The sequence below is a fragment of the Aedes aegypti genome, chromosome 2, assembly GCF_002204515.2.
Source record: "Aedes aegypti strain LVP_AGWG chromosome 2, AaegL5.0 Primary Assembly, whole genome shotgun sequence".
Lineage (NCBI taxonomy): Eukaryota > Metazoa > Arthropoda > Insecta > Diptera > Culicidae > Aedes > Aedes aegypti.
Window position 1 is genome coordinate 387,386,988 of NC_035108.1, and position 27,152 is coordinate 387,414,139.

The 27,152-nt window shown below is 36.3% G+C and overlaps 1 protein-coding gene across 15 annotated transcripts in view; it reads right to left on the bottom strand.

Moving 5' to 3' along the window:
• Positions 1 to 27,152, bottom strand: part of LOC5564541 (protein NDRG3) — a 162,987-nt gene that overhangs the window by 33,574 nt on the left and 102,261 nt on the right. For all 15 annotated transcript variants that reach the window (XM_021846952.1, XM_021846951.1, XM_021846950.1 and 12 more), the window contains 6 exons: positions 2,596 to 2,789; positions 1,687 to 1,807; positions 1,025 to 1,166; positions 778 to 957; positions 593 to 713; positions 398 to 510 (listed from right to left, as the gene is read on the bottom strand). In XM_021846952.1, the coding sequence (XP_021702644.1) occupies positions 398 to 510; positions 593 to 713; positions 778 to 957; positions 1,025 to 1,166; positions 1,687 to 1,807; positions 2,596 to 2,789 (871 nt within the window). The remainder of the gene's footprint in view (positions 1 to 397; positions 511 to 592; positions 714 to 777; positions 958 to 1,024; positions 1,167 to 1,686; positions 1,808 to 2,595; positions 2,790 to 27,152) is intronic.

Genomic DNA, 27,152 nt, shown 5'->3' on the forward strand with positions numbered 1-27,152 from the left:
TTGACAGATACGTGTATTTAGACCAAAACTGTAAGGCCGTCTTCAGTGTCGTGTACTAGATTCGACTCTAGTACACGACACTGAAGGTGGCCTTAGAGTTGATGTCGAAATTCACGTATCTGTCAAAGGATACAAAATCTTGTGGTATGAAATGGTATAGTACTTAATTTGGTTTTTTGATTTACTCATAGGTTTTCCACTAAACAGCTCGAAGATTTATTATCTTAAAATTTCTTCTTTTGTCTAGGTTTCGTTACTGTTTTGATTGTGCTCAAAAAGAGTTCATAAATCCACAACCAAATCCAATTTCTTGATGACGTTGTTGCCATTGTGGTCAATCATGAAACGACAATTAGAAATTCAGAAGAAACACATTAGAATAAATAAATCCACATACCTTCATCCAGTTGGTCTTCTCGGGTGCTAGTCTGCCATTGAAGGTGACCGTATCATCGATGTGTGGCGAAAGTGCTCCGGTAATGTTTAGCACTGGCATTTTCAGTGATGCAGCTGCGGTCCGAAAATAAACGGTAAAACATCAATCAAAACCATTCTGCACAAAATCGTAATTCTAGAAAATTCTGTAAAGTACCTGTCTGTGGTGTACCCGAGGGGGTTCGGGCAATGTTGAGATCGGTACGCTTGATGTACGAATCGATAAACATAGCCAGGTTTACGGGATTTATCGAACGCTCAAAGTTCGATTTGTACAGCTGCAATGGAATGAGGGGTTTTTGTGAGTTTCCAAGTGGAATGTTTCCCTTTGTGGTAACTCACCTGCACCAGGTCCAGATTTCGCTCCTCCGGATTCCGCCCGAAGTGGTGCCACATCAGATAGTCCATCACGCTCTGTGTCATACCCTTGGTGCGGAGATTGCGGGAGTTCAGGAGTTGGTAACCCCACTCGATCCAGCCGGCAGCCGTCGAACTGCAGTTGATTAGGCAAAGAGCTCCAACCTGCGAAAATAGTACGGAAAATTCAGTTTTATGGATCAATTTGGGCGGACAAAAAAATCGCCCGTACCTTATCCGGGTGAGCCAGGGCAAAGCGAGCCAAAATGTTGGCACCAGCTCCAACTCCAAGTCCGATAATCGTTTTCAGGTTGAAATGTGACATCACGAACAGCAGCTGCGAAGCGAGCTCATCGAACGTTGGGTACACGTAACTAAATACAATGAAACAATGTCAGCATAAGCAATTTTTCATGAACACAATTTTCTTCTGAAATGGTGTTTAAAACCACCTAAGATAAGACGAATTCCATGTCAAATCGATCAATCACCGAACTCGACCATCTTAGATTTGGATTAAATTTGATGAAAGCTGTCGGTATGGTAGAATAAGTGTGTTTTCTTTAAAGAATGCGTCCATTTTAACCCAAGAGTAACTTTTCAAAAGAGCCTATAAGTTTATAAATGTGATGAATTTTTTTTATGGAATAATAACGTTTGATTACTTAAGAACCATGAACCTATTCTGATATAAATGATCGATCTTTTCAAATTTAAGATGATTTTTGCTAAAACCTTCTCATTTTGCCTGGAATTCGTCATAAGTAGACTCTAAAATTCAAACCACATCAAATGCACTTATGCAGAGAGAGCATGCTTCAAACCGCGTAACATAATTTGCGGTTTGGTTTTGACTCCGGCTTTTGACGTTTCGAAGCATTTGGGCACACTTACTCTTCCGGGAAGGTGGGGGCTCCCTCTTCCTGTCCAGGGGCGTTCACATGGTAGACACAGAAGTTATCCAGCAGGGCACGCATCGATGGGAAGTTGAAAAATCCGGCAAAACTCGATGCATCTGAAAGAGATGGTGACAAAGTGCCGGATGAGTGTTTCGTGAGTACCGTTTTGTCTTAAATTTCGAACATAACTCGTATCCTAGACAGTTGCGATTAGAAGGGCAAGAATTGGTACTGTCACAAATTTTGAATTAAAGAACTCAAATCATAGAAGAATTGATTATCTATGATATGTTGAATGCTCGGAATATAAGTCAAGTTCGAAATTTGTGACAAAACGGTACGACAGAGGCTGGTTTAAAGTGAGCATCATTTGTAACTAAATTGAAAATGTTTCCTTCTTGCCACGGCTGATTGGACGAGCTTTGGGGAGAAGAACTCGAGGAAATTAAATTACACTTAGATGTGTACTTGACAACGTAACGAAACGTACGGGTGTTGATAAAGACAGGTTGCTCCTTTTAGCCGAAGCGAAGACGGGTCATGCCGTTCTTACTGTTGGCTGCTATCATAGGGATAGGAAAAAGTTATTTTTTCGGCTGAAATAATTTTCTTCGCTGAGGAACGATCCTACGCGATTCGTTATAATTTTATTACGTTGAGGGTCTGAGATCTATATTTAATCATAATTAAAATAACATTTTGAAGGAAAGGGATTCCAGGTAACGATTTTAGTTATTTTTAGAACGTGGAAAATTTTTGACTTTGACGTTGTAGACAGAAATGAAACAAATGGATTTCGATTGCTATCCGAAAGGAAAATTGTACGTTTTTGGTTGAAAATCGCGAATGTCCAAACTCTCGAAACAAATTTCAACAATATAGACTTTGAAAACTCAAAACTTACAGTTCAGTCCCAGATCGTGGTATGTAACGATGCCAGGTTTCGTTGTATCGCCCTGCACCGCGACCAGAATGTCGCCTTTGTCCGTGGGAACTCGCCGCAGGTCGCACTGGCCCACGATCGAACCCCGCTGGTTGGGGTACTGCATCTGAACGGAGCGAAGCTCGATGTCGTCCATTGGGTCCATGGGCATGGTTCTGTGATGGGGAGAGAATAGAAGAAAACATAACGAAATTAGTGAATTGGTTCAGAAATTACATATATTTTTTGTATTTTTCTTGAGTTCTCTTAGCCATTTTTACTTCTGATGGTCGTGATTGCTACGTGTATTCAATTCATGTAATTTTCTAACAAATTTCATTAATCGAAGAAGACCGATCAATACAAAAGAGTTTATCGAAAAGTTTCAATGCAACGGTAAAATTCTTTAGCTTAGTAATTAGCAGTTCTTCTGCATAGGTTATTGTGAAGACTACTAACGAAAGGGAAGTGAAGCCGCTATTCTCAAAATGAACTAGCCCAGGACTAAACATATCGTTAATAAAGTAAGAGAAAAATGACATTATATTGACCACGAAGCTCCCTGAACATGGATTTTATGTTGCTTCCTTAGAAAAGTAACGAATAAGGCAAGCATTGCTTAGATATAACAGACCGTCTTCAGCATTAATTTAAAATTCTGTTCGTCCACCACATCTATGATAATAAATTCAGTTTAATTTGCGGTGGGTTCTTCCTTCCCGTGAATCGACATTAGGGTGAGCCAACTTTCTAGGAGACGTAAATATACCAAGAAGATTTTAATTTTCAGCTTTCTGGCCTTCTTACTGTTACCACTCCCATTTTTGTACAACATTAAGCTTATTCAGCACTGCATTATATCGTTTTCCATATGTGCATTCTGTAGGAATAAAAATTAAGCTTTAAATTGTTTGATTTTAGATATTTCTTTTTCAAGGATAGACCACCCTAACCCATATCCTAATGACGTTTTAAGTGGTGCACATTCAAACGATCCCTTTTCTCTTTTGCTTCCCACACACGCACACCACATGCTAAAAAAAGTGTTTGCCTTTCGAAAATCGATTTAAGCACAATTTAATCGTTCTAGCTTTGGAACGGATCGCCATAAGCTCTTCCTTCTGTATTACTTTTCGCCATATCGAAAACATATTTTTGCCAATCCAGCAAGGAAAGGGCAGCATTGATTGAAAAATGTTGAAATCTCCAAGAGAAGTGCAACCCGCTTTTTCCATTCCTCCGGAGAAAACCTTTTGGAACGTGATTTATCATTTCGTCCACATCACATTTTATGGTTGGGAGTTGAACCGACGTTCATCGTACAGCAACTGTACCCTGGCCCTGTGTGGTGTGGTACAAGAACGAATATATTTTACAACGGGGATTTATGCGAGACGATCTATTTTAAAAGCAATGTTTCAATGCGCGAGAAATTCTCTTCCTATGTTATGATAGTGTTTGATGCATCTTAAAGCATTGTAATCATGCACACATGAAACCTGTTTCCATATCAGTGAAAGCACACTGAGCGCGTTTAACACTAAATTCGAACAACTAATTGATATCTAGGATAGTTATTTAACGCATATTGATCTCAAATCAGCAATTGAATTCAGTCAATGGTGTTAAGATTTCCTTCTCTTCTTCAAATCATGATTGTTTTTCTATGTTTACACTTTTCTTTTCTCCTTTTTTTCATACAAAGCCTCCACACTCCAAACAATATTTCGGAAAATTTATCAGCGTGTTATCCTGTTCTGCCGTGACGTACAAACACCAATTTATTTTGATTAATTTAGATGAAAACGTAGAATGGAAGGAAATCTGTTCCCCTTTTCTCTTACGGACAACCTGAGCACATACACACTACGAAAAAATCATGTGATTTACGTCTTTTAGGATGCACATAAAAGAAGCGAGCCGAATGACATAAATTTGTGTCGAATTTAAAACACGTTTGTGTCTGATTCGGGAAATGTCGATCACAGTTCTATCGTTTTCGTGTCCTTTAGCATGTAAAATTACATTTTTTGTTCAATAAATCTTCATGGACACATCTTTGTGTCGTTCCATCAATTACATCATGTGTCATTCAGTCATAACCAGAATTACGTCCACAGTAATTTTCATTATTTTTAACAGTGTACAAACGTTTTTGCCGCTTTGTGTTCAGCATCCGGAAACATTACCACGGTGCTCCCCTGACCGTTATTATTAGAAAAAATATCCATCAATTCTGTGCTCACCAGTCGATTTCTATAGCTAAGCTGCATGTCTGGGCAAAATTTCAAAAAAATCGTAGGGCCCGTTTTGCAGTTACGCCCTTTTTATTGTATAAGTCTACTAATTCAAAGGAAATCTGAGATATTTGAACGGATTTTCATTGGCCGTGATTACCAGAAGAAATATACCATCAAAATTTGGTTTAAAGTTGGTTTGTTTAGTTATTTGTAACCTCTTGGTGCAGTATTTAATGAGAAAATAGGCGAAATTTGAAGTTACGCCCTTTTTGAGGTGTAACCATTGAAAACACTAATTTCAAATAGATTAATTAGGCATTCTAATACTGTTGAGCATGTTCAAATGTATTCAATGACACATTGCACTCACATGCCACAAAAGTCTTTCACTATCAACTGATTTTCCATAGGCTCAAGTGCTTTAAGGCATTACGGAGCTGATTTCATCATGTAACCAAATTAGTTCTTGTAGCACAATATTCTGGATTGGTTGGTGAACCAATGTACTCACGATTCAGATTATTTTAAATGCTACTGATTGCTACCTGTTGTATATCAAATTCGAAGCATACGTCAAGAAGTACTTAAAGAGTTAAGTTTTTCGTAATGGGTAGCAGTGTATGGAATAAAATCAACTACGTAGAAAGCAGTGATTCAAAAAGGGAAGAATGTAATGCAAAGTTTAGAACATCCGTTATTATTTTGTTGAATCGATTTCAAAATCATGGCATTAACAGAGTTTAATATTGACTGTTTGTCTTTGTCAGTTTGTTGATTTTTTTCGTTTGTAAAGGGTCATAGCAGCTGGTGTGTCATTACTTCACAAGCACAGATAGCAATCAAAAAAAAAAATAAAGTTTACATATAAATCTTCAGTTTGTGTAGGATTCAAACCATATTATGGTAGGTAGACCGGCAGGTAATCAACAGGGCCACAGAACAATTTACAATTTTCCGGTAACCAAAACTGGAATTTACGTAGAATCCATGAACAACTATATGTTTATCATATTTATTTATTTTTTTAAGTATACCCCTTAACTTTGAGATCCATTAGCCCGAATACCTGAAGACCATCACCGTGAGTTCCAGTTCTAAGAATATCATCACTTCGAATTTCATTATCACGGGATAATATCGTTCAAAAGAATTAAATATTCGGGACAATAGCATTCACCGTAGCAGTGCGTTCAGTGTGATGAAACTCGGGATAAATAAATTCCGGGAAATGAAAGTCGGGGTTAAGGTTTAGAATATTCTAAAGAGAGTTCTGATACATAAGGAAGATATGTAACATTAAGCTCTGCAAGTGTTATGATTTTGAAATTAATGAAACCAAATAATAACGCATGTTTCTTACTTCTCTAAAGCGTATTTCAAGTACTGATGCTTTCTCTTTGCGAGTTAGCCTGAGAATGAGTTAATTGATGTATACATTTCTTTCACTTTTGTATTTATCCTGGGCTCTTACCGGTTTGTGTAATCGAAAAGACCGGGAAACCCAAAGGAAATATTGTAGATTCGTGCAAAATCTAAATGTAGTAATGTAGGCTACAAATGATCACAAAAGTATTGACAGTGGTCTAGAGTTCCATAGTTTACCCAATAGTCCATTACTAAGCGATTGAAGTTCAAGTTCTAGCGCAGTATAATGAGAGCCGGAACAGCCAAAGGGGTGGCTAAATGGGCTATAACAATATTTTTTGACTAATAATAATGTCACAAAAATTGCTCCGTAATGCCTTTCAGCGCTTGAGCCTATGAAAAATTGATCAATTGTGAAATACTTTGCCGAGATGTAGTTGCAATATGTCATTGAAATTATTTAAAAATGCTTATCGGTATTAGAATGCCTAATTAATCTATTTGAAATTAGTGTTTTCAATGGTTACACCTCAAAAAGGGCGTAACTTCAAATTTCGCCTATTTTCTCATTAAATACTGCACCAATAGGTTACAAATAACTAAACAAACCAACTTTAAACCAAATTTTGATGGTATATTTCTTCTGGTAATCACGGCCAATGAAAATCCGTTCAAATATCTCAGATTTCCTTTGAATTAGTAGACTTATACAATAAAAAGGGCGTAACTGCAAAACGGGCCCTACGATTTTTTTGAAATTTTGCCCAGACATGCAGCTTAGCTATAGAAAACGACTGGTGAGCACAGATTTGATGGAGATTTTTTTCTGATAATAACGGTCAGGGGAGCACCGTGTTACATCTTTTCATTTAATCAGGATTAACAGCCAGACGTAGATGGGCAAAGTTTGCTTTCTTTTCTTGTTATTCAGTTATGTCATCCATTCCGCATGTTTTAGAATTTATCATTCTAAGTGGATGTACAACACTATTTTTATGATTTAAAAAGTAGAAAAGAGTATAAGACTGCATATCATTTTTTTTCGTCTTATTAACGTTACGTTACGTTTCGGCCCTACTGTCTTAAAGTTTGCTTCTTAGCTTAGCTTTCTATGAGCACTTTAACGGTTAGCTACCCTATGTCCAAATAAATCAACAAAATATCCTTAACAAATCCTAGACCGGTGGATATCGAATCCATATGATATTGAAATCTCTATCGTAAGTTTAGAGAATATGAGTTTCCTCCAACACTCGACACTATTTCGTTCTAACCAATGCCAATTCCTTATTGGGTGAGCACTGGAAATACGTCCAAACGAAAAGGCGCAATTATCCCAAAGGTAGTTGCTGTCTCATTGCTACAATTGTGATATGAAAAGCATACCGCTGGAAACCATGCTCCCGAATTAATAAAAATTGTAACAGCAGTCGCTAATAGGGCGATATTCAAAACTGAAAAGGCAATAGATGGCTCTTTTTCAGTAGTAGTAAAAACGAAATCCTGAAGCAAAGAAACCATCATGGAAGATGAACTAAAAACAAAAGTTATCTATTCACATTACGCTACTTTTTTGATTCAGTTTCCAAATTGCTAGTCATTTGCGTTTTTTCATTATTTTTCTTAAGTTTCGACAGCTCTCGACTATCATTCTTCCATGCGCTTGTGTTGGAAGTTTGAGAAATTTGAGAATCCAGCTTAGCGCGATCTGTAAGTGGAATACAAACATCAGTGTCGCTGTTTAGCGGCCAGTGAGAGAAACTGAATGTTCGAAAGGTTGTTGTCTGTACTTTTTGCCGCTGGCGCCAACTGTTGGCGGTTATGAACGAAATAAACAGTCGTTAACCTATTCATTCATAATAGGGTAACGACTGTTTATTTCGTTCTTTCGAACATTGAGTTTATTTCACTGGCCGCCGAGCAGTGACACTGATGTTTCTATTCTACTCATTGATCGCGCTACACACGGTTCTCAATATTATCAAACTTCCAACACAAGCGCATGGAAGAATGGTTGTCGAGAACTGTCAAAACGTATAGAGTATTTGACATTTGAACACACGAACACTCGTATACGCTTATCATACACAGTTTATTCTTGTTTTCCTCAACGAAATTTGCACACGCTTTCCAGACTCATTATAATGCATATGGAAATATTACCCAAATTGAATTGTTTTTACCAAAATTCTTATTGTTTTTCGAGACAGAGTGCATACTATTTTTCTCTGAGTTGCATAACTACATCTACACTAGAGCACGCACACCATTGAGCGTGATAACCACTATGGAAAATGAAGAGAAAAGTAAATTACTTGCAATTAGGAAAATGAATGTAAAAGGTAGTGATTAGAAATTAAGCGTACAGTATGACCCATAAAAAAAATGCGAAAATCATCATATCATGTTTTATGGTAGTTTTTACATAGAAAATGTGAATGAAACATAAATATTATTCATTGCTTGTATTGTTTAATACATTTAGATTCAGTTTTTCGCTTTGGCCATGATCTTTATCTATTACCGTAATTTTTCTAGTCTGTTTTCTATAATGTTAACAATGCCAAACAACTAAATGCAGGAAAACAAGTACGAAGGTGTTCCTCATTGACTCATGTACCGAAATTTTCTAACAAATGTCATTTTAGTTTTAAAAAATATCTCTAAAATAAAAAAATCAGGGGATCTCATTTCGGGGTGAAATTGATCACTTGTCAATGCCAATATTGTTAGTTTTCAAAACAACTCTACATGTTAAATTTGAGGTCTCTGAATCCGAATATGCTTGTCAAAATCTTAACAATGCAATATTTATATAAATAACGAATAGTTAAATTTCAAGAACTACGCGGAAAACGCCTAAATATATGCAATTTCCTAAGGAATTCAATGATATCTAACAGAAATTTAATTATTTCAATCATTTGAGCTGATTGGTACGAGTTTTGGTGATGAAATATAGTTTGCGGAGAGTTGTGTTTGTTCCTTCGACCTTGACGCTTGCTCCTGCGGGGGCCGGCGATGAGGGCAGGATCAAACGTGTCGCGCGTCGGTCGAGTGAAAGTGAAAAAGTGGCGTGATCATTTAGTTGTGTTTGATCCTTCGACCTTGACGCTTGCTCCTGCGGGGGCCGGCGATGAGGGCAGGATCAAACATGTCGCGCGTCGGTCGAGTGAAAGTGAAAAAATGGCGTGATCATTTAGTTGTGTTTGATTCTTCGACCTTGATGCTTGCTCCTGCGGGGGCCGGCGATGAGGGCAGGATCAAACAAGTCGCGCATCGGTCGAGTAAAGTGAAAAAGTGCCGCGTTCGATAAGTTCTTTTTGATCTTTCGACGTTGACGCTTGCTCCTGGGCAGTGCGTCAAGAAAGCCCGAGCAGTCGTCAGTTGTTTTCCCTCTCGGGTCGCGCGCTTATTTTCTCTGTGTGTTTTTATATAGCCGAGCAAACGAGTGAAGCTGAAAGTGGATTGTTGCTGCTCAAGGATGACGGATCAATTGGTGAGCTCGTTTCATGCTACTATATCTAATCTATAAAATATGTATGATTGCACCTTTAATCGTTGCAACGGTGAGACGTAAATATGATTTTTCAACAAACTATGAAAGGTTCGTCACTGTGAGTGTCGACACAAACTCTGATTCATAAATTATTTACGTCCATTTTTTTTTTTTTTTTTTTTTTCTCAAAACACCTTTTTTCTTTTACTTTTAATTTTGTAATTAAAAAAAACTTTGAATGGTTCGACACTACGAGTGTAGACTTGCGAAAGGTTCACTTTATTCAACAAACTTTGATAGGTTCGTCACCTCAAGTGTCGGCATAATTTTTCTCTACATAGATATTGTTCACACCAAATGAAAATATATTTACATATAAGCATATTTATATCTCACAAATAATCGTTTATCATGGTCTAATCGCTTATCAAAGTGAATCCTGTGACCCAACGATCCTCCCCATTAACAAACATCCCTCCCAGTAACCTTTGCGGAGATGCAGAGGCAAACACGGTCTCCAAATAGCAAAGGTTACACACTAACATTCCTTCCCCCAATCCCACCTGACTGCAAGGACGTGGCCGGCGCCGTTATTGTCCATGTATAAATAGAGGCACTGAATTATGCACACTGAAGAAGATTATGGCCAATCCCAGCCGATCTTCTAGTTGATTCTTTGTGCATTTTCACTGACTTCGGTCAATCACGGAATAGCAACCATTGATATGTGTAGTCAGTCTAAGCTAAGCTAAGCTAAGCTAAGCTGAAATATAGTTTGCGGATATATCTCAAGCATCCTCACAAACTTTCAGGTTTATACTATGCTCAAATCCTTGCTTAGAAAAAGAAGTTTATAGGTGTTTGTTAATACTGTACCGTACATGATTTTGAAATTTTATATTATTTTCATAGTAATAAACATTCTTCAACGCTAAAAACTTCACAACACACAATTCGACAATAGTTACGACAAACAATGTTCATTTACTGCAGCTCACTTTGATATTTGTGGTCCATTACGCATAAATAAAATCGTGTGATACGATGATCAATTTCACCCTTCTGATCAATTACACCCGATTTTACGGTACTTTCACCTTATCAGAGAGGAAATGGAAGCATACCTTCAAATTTTATCATGCGGACGTCGAGTTCAATATCTGTGTGATGAAAGCTTCTAAAACATCAACGATGGCGTGGGATTCTTCACAGGCCTTGTCTCCAGCATATGCCCATATCAAATGATTGAATTGATTTATACCTGGGTAATTGTAGACTTAAACATATTTTCGAAAAAACGGCTCATTTTGGAGAGCTTTGATTGAACCTTCATATAAGTGTGATCATCGGCTCCGTTTTGCTCAAAACATATGAGCTAGTATTGATGTAAGTTGTCTCTAACCGAAGAAACAAATTTCATCCTCAAAAATCTGCTATAGGTCTCCGTATTTATTTTTTATTCAACCTTAACAAAAAATAAAGGCATATCAAACCTATAAGACGCAAATGCCCTCAAAACTATGACCCTGGCAATATGTTTCATTGTGATTATGAAAAACACGTTCTCTAAGAACTCTCCTATCCTCTGATACCAAACAAACTAAAACTTTCAACAATAAAGTGTGATTTTTGAAGGTGGAAAGTTTATCACCAGAGTTTACGACAATCAGACGCTGTTTCTAGCTTTGGGCGGACAAAACCTTTGAACTTATTTGCTTTATTACATTATTTAGGACAGAGAGAAAAATATAACAAAAATGGTCCTGGATAGCGAAGTTGTGTCAGAATATACTACAATAATCAGAAATTACATTCACTATCAAAAACAATGAAAATGACATATTCACGTTCAAACAATTTTCGCATTTTTTATGGGTCATACTGTAATGTGAATACATAACTTTTTTTGTTTAGTTCATCCTTTGTGGTGCTTAATTTGCTTCAGGATTTTGTTTTTATAACCACTGAAATAGAGCCATCTATTGCCTTTTCCGATTTGAATGTCGAGAAAATGTAGATTAACTCATAATTTGAGCTTTTTCAATGAAATGTTTTAGCTTTAAACGTATGCTTATAGTACCATAAGTCGCCTAAAGATAAACATTTTCAAAAATAATAAAAAAAAAGAAGGCACAACATATGAGTAAATTCACTTTTACTCGATTATAAGAGATATATACTCAATCGTAGGTAACATTTCCTTACCGTTCTTTCAGGAGGGCAACAGCGTTAAATCTGGAGTGGACTTAATACTTTATTTAAAAATACAATGACGTAAAATTGATCGTGATTTCATTTGAAATTTTGCCATTCTTGTAAAATGAATGTGACTGAAAAAATGTGTAGTCAAACATTCTTGAAACATATAATTGAAATTTGCGTCATATGCGCCCGACATATTAAAGCAAGAAAAATGACGTAAATTTAAGTTGCAAATGACATAATTTTCCGCCACATTGAACATTGTCCGAAACACAAAATTTTTGAGTCACTTTGAACGTTATTTTACAAAAATGACCTATTTTAATGTTCAAATACTGTCAAATTTACCATGAAATGAACGTCATATGTAAAATTAGTTTTTTCTTAGTGTGTATCGAGAAAACGTTTATATAATAATTTTTTTGTACACTCCCAAAAAATCATATGCTTTACTTCTTTTGGATGCACATCAACGAAGCGAGCCGAATGACGTAAATTTGTGTCGAATTTTGAACACGTTCGGGGAATGTCGATCTCAGTTCCACCGTTTTCGTGTCCTTTAACATGTAAAATTACATTTTATGTTCAATACATCTCATAGGACACGTTTTAGTGTCGTTTCATCATTAACATCATGTGTCATTCATTCATATCGTGAATCACGTCCACAGTAATTTTCATTATTTTAAGAGTGTGATTAAATTCCGATATGAAGCAGTTTTCCGCTAAAATTTGCCATGGAATTTCTCTGGAACACAAAATATGTTTCCTCTAGAATTATATATATAGGTTTGAACTGAAAACTGATCCAAAATTTGTTTAAGCTAAGTTAATGGATTTCTCGTATGAGAATTATTCAGTTATTTCTATTCGATTCCTCTAAAACATGATCCTGATTTTTGCTTTAGTTTGGTTTTGTATATCACTAGAGATACTCCTTAAGAATCCTAGGGAGAATTTTTGGAAACATTTTCAAAGAGATTCCGGGAAAAAAACTTTATCGAATTGATAGAGGCTTTTTAAGAAACGCCTGAAGCACGTCCTGAAAATTTTTTATAAGGAATGGCAAATTTTATTTTTTGTTCAAATGGAATTTCTGATAAAATCTACTAAACAAAGCTTAGAATGCTGTATGTATTATCATCTTGAATGCGTTCCTTCAAAAACTCTTCAAAAATTCAAGAGTTGTTCTAAGACGAAATCCTTTAAGATTGTTACCTGCCCTTTTGGTTTTTCGCTTAAGCACGAGGTCACCACGTTATAATCCATAAAAGATAAACAAGAATCCTTGAGACTCATAATGGAATATCCCAATAAACTACGAAGAGATTTCTATAATAATCGCTTGTAGAATTTACAGTGTTTTCTAAATTAATTCCAAAATGACAGCCATACCTTCCTTATGGATTTCCGAAAAACATCAATTCAGATCAATTCCTCACACAGTTTTCATTGAATTCATCGCACAAATGAAAAATATATTCTTTGATCAATCCAAAAAAGTCTAGTTCAATTTTTAAGCTATCTTTAAAGCTAAATTCAATAGTTCTCAACGAATTCTTTGAAAAGTTGTCAAAGTGTCCGTTGAAAAACCTGTTAAGAATATATTAAACAATCTTTTAAGAAATTTCGATTATGATTTCTTAATGCGTGAATAAATAAATTGGCAAATCTCCAGAGAAGTACACGGATTAATCAGTGGAAGAACCCTTGAAAAATTGTTGAAATTTGTTTCAAAAATTCTTGTGTTTACTACAAAAAATCTGGGTTTTGCTTCAAAAATTCTTGTTTGCTAAATAATTTAAATGTTAGTACCAGTCGGACATTGTCCCGTAGATGGGCTACATCGCGCCCGAAACCAGTCGACAGAAAGGTAATTTTAAAACTTTTTGACGGTAGTAAGAACTATAAGTGTCATGTCTTGTCTCGCGTCGCGTTTCCTGAATGTCGTGTTGTTCTTACGTTAGCACAAATCACACAAATTGATAGTGATTAGTACCAGATGTTCCAGATTATTTTTCTCCATTACTTATTTTATCTTTGAATTGCACAAATTTGAACACAATTTTCTGAATTGATAGGTATTTTTTGCCGTAGCTCAGAAAAGTTTCGCTAAAACCTTAAATCTTGCTCGAAACTCATCGCCTCCATATTAATCGTGCCATTGAAAATAAAGTTACACAAAGTTGAGCTCTTTTCTGTAATTGCGTTTAAGGGTGTATGATGCCTGAATTATAAGGGGTCGGATAATGGATGTTCATCAATAGATATTTTTCAAGAACATGTATTATGGCGTTTCCAAAACATAGTTTAGCTGAGGATCTTTTTGGTAAACTCGCCAAGGGCGAAAAGTCACTCTAATATAGATACACAATAATAATAATACTGATCGCTTGGGGGAAATGGCTTTGTATTTGAAATATACGAGCTTTTTCCGAAGAAAATTGAAAATAATGTGGTAAAAAACCAACAACTGTAGCAGCGTTTGTACTGAGATATAAGTTTTGCTAGAAAAATCATTACCAACCGTTTGGAAAATGTTGGTAAATTTCATTTGCATGCCTCGTTGATAGGACAACTACAAAAAAGTATGAAAAAAAAACGGATTCGGCCTTGGAAAATGGATGGATTGAGAAATCCCGTCTTTGCCTCAATCAAATGATAGACAAAAGCTTTCACTGTTATTAAATTATGCCATGTTGAGTGGCTCTCTCTCCACAACGTAGCGGCGTTTCCGGAGACAAATATTGAATTATGAAGCATTTTTGTTGTTGACGATTGAGACCTGGATTAATCTCATTTCATTTTAAAAATTATATTATAATAAAAGCCTAGAGGGAAATGATCTTCTTTTTCTTCTTGGCATTACGTCCTCACTGGAACAGAGCGTGGTTTTCAGCTTAGTGTTCTTATAAGCTCTTTCACAGTTATTAACCGAAAGCTTTCTTTGCCAAAGTTGCCATTTTCGCATTCGTATATCGTGTAGCAGGTACGATGGTACTCGATGCCCAGAGAAGTCAAGGAATTACGAAAAATCTTGAACCGACCAGGTATCGAACTCAGACACCTTCAGCATCGCTGTAGCCGCGGACTCTAACACTCGGCTAAGGAAGGCCCCACAGTGAAATGCTACACACTCAGTTGAGCTCGGCTAATTTTCATTCTTTTGCCGTGATCCGCACAGCCGAGCGGTCAGCAACTGAGTTTTAGCTGATATGTCAGCAAAAAATTAAGTTTGTTTATAGCAGCATTTGTGGGTGCCGCTGACATCAAACGTCATTTTTGCTGAGATGTCAGCAAACGAACTTTAGCCGAGATTTGCACAGCTCAGATCGGCATTCTGATTTAAGTGTGTAGTGAAGTTTGTTTCATTAGTTATGTTTACTTGAACGAAACTCAATGCAGGTAACATTACAGCTCATACACATCTCGAAACAAAAGCTTTTACAACGCACCGTTCATTTCTTCACTAATGTTTCCTGCATGACAAATCGCTATCCTTCGCTATTCCAATTTTGCAAAGGCTCCTCTTTCTATTGCAGCAGCAGCAGGATGCATCATCGTTTCGCTCCGTGACCTGAATTCTTGCGAATAAAACCCCAGAAAAATAAGTCGCTTTTTACACAGCTGACTGCACCCACAAAGCTTCCTCGGCAAGGCATGTAAAAACAATAGCGGGCTTGGAAAAGGCTCAACGTTTCACGCTCCAAAAGACACCCGCAGATAATCCACCACCGGAAAACAGTGCTGAAGTTCTCTGGGTCGGATGGTGTTCTCCTTAGCCATTGGTGTCGCCAGAATTATCTGAAGGACCAAAAATACATTCAAAATGAACTGGTTTGTAACATAGATGAATAATTCGATTCAATTTAGTATAACCCTGGCTACGCTCATGTCCTTATCGCTATCACCACTCACCACACCGATCCCGTTTGCGGGTCACCGTAAAGCCGCCTTCATCCATAGTGTACCGCACTCGGAAGTCAGCCCCTGGGAAGTGAATGCATATTTCATAAGTCACCCAGCCATGGATGGATGGTTGGACTCATCATCTGTCATCACGATAACAATAACGGTAATGACGAGCACATCATCGTCCTGCTGCTGTTACAAAAAGGACTTCCCTCCTGCTCCACCCGGCCCCCATAGCAAACGGGTGGCAATTATAATTTCATCAAGTTTCAAAAAGCACTCCCGATGTGCTGGTAACACCATAAATAGGCAACCGTCCCCAAGGAAGAGTGGGGGGCTCCGGTGAATGGTAATAATTCTGCTTCATTATACCGGAGATGGGTGCTTTTAGCGAAATCGAAGAACAAGGAGCCCTATTCTAGCAGGGAGCAATAGTTGAGCTGTGTAAATTTATGGACTTCATTGCATTTTCATCGTCGTCGTCCGGAGACTGGCGAGATTCTTGGACGAATAAAAGAGAAAATTGATTTTAATCTTACTTAGGAGGCTTAGGTGCGGCCCAGATAATTGCAATCCAAATGCGCACTCTGGCCGGCCAAGATGAAGAAGAAATTGGGGTTTGAAAGTAAAGCTTTTAGAGAATTAATCATTTATGTGATTATACTTTTTCTGTCTACTCTTCGTTATAATCCTATTACTTATTGCTCTGAAAATGTGTTGAAGATATTTTCTGAAATTTTGAGAAGGATTTCGTTAAAGTCCTTTCGAGGATATACTCTGAAATCCAATTCAGGTTTTGCTGAAATCCTGTTTTGAATGTCGATGAAATCCTGTCTAGGATTTTGATGAAATCCTGTCTAGGATTTCGATGGAATGATGACCAGGATTTCGATGAATTCCTGTCTAGGATTTCGATGAAATCCTGTTTAGCATTTCGATGAAATCCTGTTTCAGATTTCGATTAAATACTGTTTAGGATTTCAATGAAATCATGTATAAGATTTCGATGAAATCCTGCTAGGATTTCGATGAAATGATGACCATGATTTCGACGAAATCCTGTTTAGGATTTCGATGAAATCCTGTCTAGGATTTCGATTAAATCCTGGCTAGGATTTCGATGAAATCCTGTCTAGGATTTCGATGAACACCCTGTTTAGGATTTCGATGAAATCTTGTATAAGATTTCGATGAAATCCTGTCTTGGATTTCGATGGAATGATGATCAGGATTTCGATGAAGTTCTGTCTAGAATTTCGATGAAATACTGTCTAAGATTTCGATGATATACTGTTTAGGACTTCATTGAAATCCTGTATAAGATTTCGTTGAAATCCTGTTTAAGATTTCGATGAAATGATGACCAGGATTTCGATGACATACTGTCAAGGATTTCGATGAAATTTGTCTCGGATTTCGGTGAAATCCTGTCTAGGATTGCGATGAACTCCTGTCTAGGATTTTTATGAAATCCTGTTTAGGATTTCGATGAAATCCCGTTTCGGATTTTGATTGAATCCTGTTAAGGATTTCAATGAAATCCTGCTAGGTTTTCGATGAAATGATGGCCAGGATTCCGATGAAGTCCTGTTTATGATTTCTATGAAATCTTGTCTAGAATTTCGATGAAATCCCGTCTAGAATTTTGATCGACGAAATCCTGTTTAGGATTTCGATGAAATTCTGTCTAGGATTTCGATTAAATCCTGGCTTGGATTTCGATGAAATCCTGTCTAGGATTTCGATGAACACCTGTCTAGGATTTCGATGAAATCCTGTCTAGGATTTCGATGAAATCCTGTCTCGGATTATGATGAAATTCTGTCTAGGATTTCGATGAAATCTTATCTCAGGTATCTAGGATTTTAATGAAATCCTGTCTAGGACTTCGATGAAATCTTGTCTAGGGTCTCGGAAGAGTCCTGTTAAGGATTTCTATGAAATCCTGTCAAGGGTTTCGATGAAATCATATCTAGGAATTCGATGAAATCCTGTCTACTATTTCGATGAAATCCTGTCCAGTATTTCGATAAAATCCTGTCTAAGATTTTGATGAAATTCTTTCTAGGACGTCGATGAAATCTTGTCGAAGATTTCGATGAAATCCTGTCTAGGATTTCTCTGAAATCCTACCCAGGATTTTTCTGTTATCTTGTTTAAGATTGGTGAGAAATTTCTGCCTCATTGAAACGTTTGTCATGCTACCTGATACACCAACACAATAATAAATGACCCGCTAAAACATAGCTGCTAATCAATAACCTACATCTGCGAATCACCCGTCCAATGTTCGATTCTCTTTTCCAGCGCCATCATCGGGGAAAACTGTTTGTTCCCTGACTTCCTTTGCTAAAGCAGCCGAACACTCTTTAGCTATCATACGGTTGCTAATCTGTTGGATAACACACTCGAGTACCCTTACTGCCCTAAGGCGCCAGTCACCGTCGTCAGTTGGTCAGTGATGGGTGGTGCCACCGTCTCACAGAGGTCTAGTTTTTAAAGAAACTGGCAAAACCCAATTTCGTAATATGTTTTAAAATTAAAACAGAAAGTCCAACGTTTATCTAGAATATAAAATAAGTGAGAACACGTACGTGAATTTAAAAATTTTTAACGGCACTATTTATGAAAGAAAATAGCAAAATATCAGACATGTGAAAGTTTTGTCATGAACTTTCAAATCTGAACCACTGTGCCGCCTTAGCTTCCATGCGATGATACCGTGGAAAGCAGTCAACGTGACACGGAAAAACACGAAACACGCAAGAGATAACAATCGTTTGCCGTCGTTCTTTCGGAACAGGCGAAATTGGCATCCATCGTCCGTGAGTTTCCGTGCCTTCAGGTTAGGGTTGTTGATTACGTTCTGGAATGGATTAGGCCGAAGCCTAGAGGGGGATTCAATGGTCTGCGCAGAGTGGCTTTCGTACTCGAAGTACATTAGCGTTTTCTGAGAAATTGAGCTGGCATGAACTAGGTTGAAAGCTGACATGACCCGCGGGGTATTGTGGTCTTAGCAAACATTACCAGCAATTAGCAGTTAGAATGATAAATTTTGGTAGGATTTCAGGATTCAATCTAAGACAGGATGGAATCTATACAGAATTTCATTAAAATCATAGAAAAGATTTCATCGAAATCCTAGACAGGACATCTTTGAGATACTAGAGAGGACTTCATAGAAATAACGCAGCATTTCATCAAAATCCTAGACAGGATTCCATCGAAATCCTAGTCAGGATTACATAGATATCTTGGTCAGGATATCATCTAAATCATAGTTAGGATTTCATCGAAAACCCAGTCAGGGTTTCATCGAAATCCAAGTCAGGATTTCATCGAAATCCTAGTAAGGAGTTTATCGAAATCTCAATCAGGATTTCATCGAATTTCCAGTCAGGATTTCATCGAAATCCTAGTCAGGATTCCATCGAAATGCTAGTCAGAAATTCAACGAAATCCTAGTCAGAAATTCATCAAAATGCTAGTCAGGAATTCATTGAAATCCTAGTCTGGATTTCATTGAAATAATATTCATGATTACATCGAAATCCTAGTAAGGATTTCATCGAAATTATATTTAATTCAAAATAATGTTTCATATTTTCATATATCAGATATTGCTATGTGCCATTCTGAATTTATTTTTAAAAACAAATTCTTCTAAGAATCATAACTTGATATTATAATATACATGTACAATATAGGAAACATCTTTTTATCCTCTGTGCTGTACACCATGCAATGACGCTTCCGATGAACATTAAGCGTGAAAGATTTACGTCATAAAGGGCTCCCGGTTCGTTGCCGATAGAGGACGACATCTTCGCGGTAGTTTTTTTTTTCGTCTCAATATGGTGATAATTTGCAATTGCCCTACATAAACTAAAAGCTGTTGTACACATGGTTTGCCTTTCACTGCATAATTGCAAAAGTTTCGTCGTACGAGCGATGGGCACCTAATTGCAAATTTTTCTTCTGCGATGTACTGAGTGGGTTTTTGGGATAATTTATGTTCATTTACGGAATGTTTCTTCATTTCATAGGTTTCTCATGAACAGTTTTATATTCTTTCAGTATTCCAAGACTCGGTGTTCTAACGATATTATCTGATTATCTCAAGCAACTCAAAAAAATGTCTAACAGAGAGAAGATAAGCCCTCTTTACTGACGTCACAAATTCCTGAGTATGCTAATCACTTTGTTTACACTTGTCCTTTCCGTGTTCATTATTGATTTAGTAATTATCGATCGTCGTCTTTACACTTCCATCACCATATGTGCCAATCATTTGAGGGTGCCACTTTGCACTGTTTGAAGCACGTTGAACAACGTTAATCATATTTTGTCATCGTAAAAGCTTCAGTTTTACAACGAATTAACCTGTTCGAACAGTTTTTCATAATGCAATAGTGCTTTCGCGTCTGCCTCTCTGTAGCTGATCACCGATGCATACATTTATTAGTATTTGAAGTGCACATATTCCGGGCTGAATATTGAAAAGCCACCGCAAATGCAATAGGCTCGAGCACTAGTAAATGTATTAACACTGGGCAACACTGGTACACAAACTTTGACCACTTGCAATGTTATTTAAAAAAGTCCAATGCTTTTAACGAAAATTTACTTTCACATTTAATAGAAGTGTTATTTTATCACAAAGTACCTAACCAAAATAAAATTACTGTTTTGCAACTAACTTTACCCGTCAAAACCTCAGTACGGATTTCATTGAATATATATTGCTTAGATTCCATGTCCTTCTTTTTCTGCTTCCAATTAGCAAAAAAATTGTATCGTATGTCGTGTGACAAGCACGAAGACAAATATCCTACAAATGTGTACATCGCGTGCAGTTCTTTTTGTGAATATGTGGCACTTTTCCATAGAAATTCATATTTTCACAAATGTTCTACATTTTTGATCTATTTATTAGATTTATCTTCTGAGATCAAGATACGAATCAAATAAGAAGGTCATTGCTGAACTTAACTTCGCACTTTTTATTGAGAGATCGAAATGAGAACAATCAGGCTGATACACAGAATATCATTCTTCATTTAACCTTCAGGTTGTCGCGTTGTTGTAGGGGAAGTGGTGGTAAAATGAACACCATGCCTTTTACTGGGAAAAAACAAATTTCGATGAGTTTTCATCACGCACGGAAGATTTAGAGCATAAAATGGAGTCTTCGTGTTGATAAGTTACCTACTTGAAGTGAAAATATCAACGAAAACTAAGATTATAGAAAACTACGTTTGGAAATTAGAACTGACGTAACTTTTAGCTCAGATGACTTGAGGTTTTTCAGTGAGCTGAATATCGTTATGATATGATGTCAAATTTAATACCTTTAGAATTTTTTTTTGAATAGATGGATATATTTTCAGTAAGGCAATGAAAATTTTCAGAAAAACTTGTTTTGCTCACTTTTTTGTACAGCTGTTCATTTTACCCACATAGTGCAGGTAAAATGAACATTTGCATCGTGTTTTGATAACGATAAAAATATGTGAAAATTAAGCTATTTTAGTATAAAATTGTGTCGCTGCTTTAGATAACATCCCTATTTTTGATGTTGTGCGTGAGAACTATACAAATTCCTCGTTTTTCTATCAGAAACAAGATGATTTCCTTAAGGTGTTCATTTTACCACCGCTTCCCCTACTTTGTACACTAGTTGTTATTTCTGTCTATCATTTCGCAACAGAGGTATCTATCAACACCAAACCAAAATATATTCCTCAAAAATCTTCTTCAAAGCCCGAATCCCGTTGGTCGAGGTTCTTTTCGTAAAGGAAATTTTCTCGATTCCCAGGGCATAGAGTATCTTCGTACCTGCCACACGATATACACATGCAAAAATGGTCAATCGGCAAAAAAAGCTCACAGTTGATAACTGTGGAAGTGATCATAAGAACACTAATCTGAGAAGCAGGCTTTGTCCCAGTTGGGAAAAAAGGCTTGAAATTAATTCACACCCGACTTCTCTCGAGAGATCATGCAAAAAGAAATAGCAAAAATCACGCGAACATTTACTCGCAAGTGACGGAACAAGGTGTGATTTATCACAATTTTGACAGACAAATCAATTGTATATCCATCAAATCGACAGTAAACTACCAGTTTGTAGTAAAAAACCCATCCGAAATCTAGTAAGGGAAGCTTTTTTTTTTTTCCAAAAGCAAAATTGACTCTGAACAGCTCCGAACACGTTCACGAATCACTTTAGCATCGATTACTCGCGAGCACGACAGATGTGAGTAAATCAGCCCTTGTTTTTGTTCCGTTTCAGCATTGTACCTCATATAAATAAAAATTTGACCGCTGGGTGGCGGTAGTACACACCAAAAAAATCTTAGATTTACACGTAACGTAATATTAGCCTCAATCATGCAAAGCCATTTCTCATGTGTTATTCAATGATAAAACTTAAAAACACTTCTATTATATACAACATTGTTACCAAAATCCTTAATATTGAACGCGAAATGACTTCTCTCGAAGAATGTTGCATGCAAAACGGCACGGTTTACATGATTTTTACGCTGAAAATTCAATCATAAATAATGCACATGGAATGACAAGCCGTCGATCCATCCATGTGCATTAGACAGTTTCACAAAAATCAAAATTTCTGGGATTCAACCAGTCACCCCCTAGTCCTAGCTGCAATACTAAAACAAACTACCAGTCAAATTTTCATCCCATTTGGAGAAGATTAGGAGGTGCCTCAAGTCGAATTTGTGTTTTTTGGCTATTTTTTACATTCAAAAAATTCTAACGAGAATTTGGAAAAACGAAAATCAAAATAAATACCATTAGTTGAACGTATTATTAGTACTTTACAACTTCTGAGAACACTGTATGCCGATTAGTGATGGTTTTGACCTCATAAAATTGATTTTTGTTCATTAAAGTACCTGTAAAACATACATTTCTCTACAGTTTTTGTTCTACAAGATTCTTAACCTCATGCCTAATCATAAAAGTTCAACCATAGTATCATTCCTTTGTTATTTCTGAACATTATTGTAGTACATCATTTTTGTATCCGAATTACAGATAAATTGTAAAAATTCGTCGGAAATACGACATTCCTAATTCCTCTGCATTTAGAGCTGCTGCCAAATGGCGCAATTGCTGACATGATACAAAATTGAACAAAGTAGCTTTGCTTTTTCAATGATGGATGATGATTGAAGAAAACAGCTATCAAATGTCATCAACGCAGTCGTGTTTCAAACAACATTCGCATTTGATGCCAAGCAATTACATATGTGATATAGCCCCGAGGTTAAGCTTCTCGACTACTGATCTTGAGGATCAGAGTTTGATTACGGGAGTTCATTTCAACCATCATCCATCATTGAAAAAGCAAAGCTACTATGTTCAATTTTGTAACATGTCAGCAATTGCGCCATTTGGCAGCAGCTCTAAATGCAGGGGAATGAGGAATGTCGTATTGCCGACGAATTTTTACAATTCATCTGTAATTCGGATATAAAAATGATGTACTACAATAATGTTCAGAAATAACAAAGGAATGATACTATGGTTGAACTTTTATGATTAGGCATGAGGTTAAGAATCTTGTAGAACAAAAACTGTAGAGAAATGTATGTTTTACAGGTACTTTAATGAACAAAAATCAATTTTATGAGGTCAAAACCATCACTAATCGGCATACAGTGTTCTCAGAAGTTGTAAAGTACTAATAATACGTTCAACTAGTGGTATTTATTTTGATTTTCGTTTTTCCAAATTTTCGTTAGAATTTTTTGAATGTAAAAAATAGCCAAAAAACACAAATTCGACTTGAGGCACCTCCTAATCTTCTCCAAATTGGATGAAAATTTGACTGGTAGTTTGTTTTAGTATTGCAGCTAGGACTAGGGGGTGACTGGTTGAATCCCAGACATTTTGTTTTTTGTGAAACTGTCTAATGTGCATTATTTTTGACAGAATATTCAGCGTAAAATCATGTAAACCGAGAATTCTTGTTTGCAATTTCACTTTCAAGATGCAAGAAAGCATGCAACATTGGGGAATGTTGGATGGAAGATCATGAAATGTTTCAGTTTCACTCAAGTTTGCAAGCATTATCGAATGCAATGAGACAGTTTACATTAATAATCGTTGAATGTTCAGTTGCAACTCGTTTTACATGATTATCATAAAGAATTACGTGCCATGTAAATTTGAGAATTTTTTGCAGTGTGGTGATGCATGCAATTTTTGTTTTGTAGATATCACTGGGTCTTGACCACTGAGAAAGATGGCTTCTTGGGCAAAGTTGTTCAGTTGCTGATTCAAAAGGTGGTGCTAATGAGCAAAAATGCTTTGTATGAAATTCTACCCTATTACCCCGAATGCCATCACCACGATTGCTATTTCCTCGAATTTACAATTATATTGACATGATGACGTTCACAGCAAAAAATTCTCAAATTTACATGGCACGTTATTTTTTATGATAATCATGTAAAACGAGTTGCAACTGAACATTCAACGATAATTAATGTAAACTGTCTCATTGCATTCGATAATGCTTTCAAACTTGAGTGAAACTGAAACATTTCATGATCTTCCATCCAATATTCGCCAATGTTGCATGCTTTCTTGCATCTTGAAAGTGAGGGGTCTATTTTGTAAATCGAGCAGATCCAAGTGACTCATCTGTGGTCACTGTCGATCAAAGTAAGCATGCATATTTCAGATGTCACCCGTCGACTCCCATAGCAATCCAGTCACTTAAAGTGACAACTGTCGAAAAACTCGAGTGACAAGGCCGTGTCGAGTGAAATTTTTGGTCGACAGTGACTCCAGTCGAGTCACTTTGGTCGACTCGACTTATAAAATAGACCCCTGAAATCGCAAACAAGAAATCTCGGTTTACATGATTCTACGCTGAATATTCTGTCAAAAATAATGCACATGGATGGATCGACGGCTTGTCATTCCATGTGCATTATTTATGATTGAATTTTCAGCGTGAAAATCATGTAAACCGTGCCGTTTTGCATGCAACATTCTTCGAGAGAAGTCGTTTCGCGTTCAATATTAAGGATTTTGGTAACAATGTTGTATATAATAGATGTGTTTATAGGTTTTATCATTGAATAATACATGAGAAATGGCTTTGCATGATTGAGGCTTAAATTACGTTACGTGTAAATCTAAGATTTTTTTGATGTGTGTATGCTATAAAAAAACGTGCATGACACATGTACCGTCGAATGAATGAATTGTACAAGTTAGCATTGCTTTTTCTTTCCGATTAATGATTGTTTTGATCGTATTCCACTGACTATTCAGAACGATTTGAAAACAATCATTATCATCGACTGTGAAAAAGCAGTGCTAACGTGTTCATTTTTTACATTCCTTGAAGCTCATGGTGGTGCTCTTGGCTCACCCACAGCGGATTTACGAATGTGCTTCTTAATTACCTATTTTTTATAATTTACTTTCGTGAGATAAAAGGTATCTTTAAACGGAATTGAGTATTAGAAAAGCATAGTTATCATGTTCTGGAAATTCAAAATCCGAAATTTTCGTACAGGTATGTATTACAGGGAGAACAATCCCCAAAAATAGTGATTTAAAAAAAACTTGAAGCACAAACCGCAACCAAACTATGTTTAAACTTGCTCCAATCATAAAACCGTGTGCGACAAAAATTTGTAGAATTAAATAAACTACTATGTAGAGGTATTTCCGATAAGTTTTAATGTTTTGTTCAGTAGTTATGAATTTTCAAACCTTGAAAATAGTCCAAAAACACATAATTGATTTGAAGCACATCTAAATTTTCTCCAAATTGACTGAAATTTTGACCGGAAGTTCATTTCGACATGAAAAATGAAAATATTGGTTGACTGAGGAACTTCCTGATATTTGAATAGGTCTAGTCCACATATTGTTTTTTGATAAATTGACGTAAACAAAATGGCCGGCACAGATATTTTATTTGGATAATGTCGGTCCTCCAGGGAACATTGGATTATCTTACAAATCACAGGTAACAAAAGATTAGTATCGACACGGATTCTTGAATTAGAAGAGTTTTTTCGAGAACTTGTGAAAAAATGGTGCAAAAATAATGAAAACCAATAAAGTTATTACGATTTGATTTTTTTTTGCGATTAAAAATGTAGCTGCTGGTAAAAGGGTTAATAATTTAAAATTTCAGGCGATACGTATACTATTTATCGGTTTTCGAACATCTTTAGTTTTTTAAAGAGGCATCCGCATTTGAAGGAAGCGCGAAAATATTACTTTCTGTAAAAGCTTTCTTTTCTTGTTAAACACTGATTTTGTAATTTTTCCGACGATGTTCCCTACTTTAAATTTCATTGTACTAGGTCATGTATTCCGAAGCGTTTAATAAAGTTAGGTGACACTAAATTTCTTTTTGTTATAACTAAGGGGTAATTGAAATTGGAGAAACAGTAACAATAACTTATTTTGATACCGTTCAAGCCTGGAATCAAGTGTGCCCATTGAATAGTATTATCGGTCAATGTTTTCTAGTAAATAATTCGTTTTGAATTTGGGGAGACTTGATCGCTCTTTTTTACCGTATGCAAAAAATAAAACAAGCGAAATAATTATGTAATAACACAATTTTTACCAGAGATATCACAATTCTAGAAAACGGAACTTTCCACATAGAATTTCGTCAAATCACAACAATAATATCTGTATATTAGTTAAGGGATCAAATATCCCTAGCCTGTATCTAACAAATCAAATGAAAATGAACAGAAACACATCTTGTTTGAGAAACTTTTCATATGTGCGCTCGATTTAAGCATACTGCTCTCAAGGTTCTATTTAGAATCGGTCATTTGCCAAAATTGGAACAGTGATTTTCTTCCGAACGAACAAAACTTATAGAAAAAGGAAAACGCCCGTTTCTCCATTTCGTCAATAATAATAAATTGACCGTCTTATTTTTTTATTTGTCAATTAATCGTAAGAAATCGGCTTTTTCAGTTTTTACATATGAACGATTCTAACTAGAGTTTTAAAACATTCTTCTTCACTGATAGATTTCCAGTTCTGACATTGTCTTTCGTATAAACGAAGTATTTCATAATACCGAACAGTTGAAATACATTTGGGAGGTACATTTGTAAAGTTCAGTAATGTTCATCCAACTAAATCATGGAGCATTTAAGCTCTACAATGGTTGAAGACAATATGTGAATCTCAATGAAAGTACGGAAATTTGTGTATAAAATAACAATTATTTCTAAAAGAAAAACGAATATGAAATATGAATTTGACGAGCACAAAAGCCATACGATGTAAAT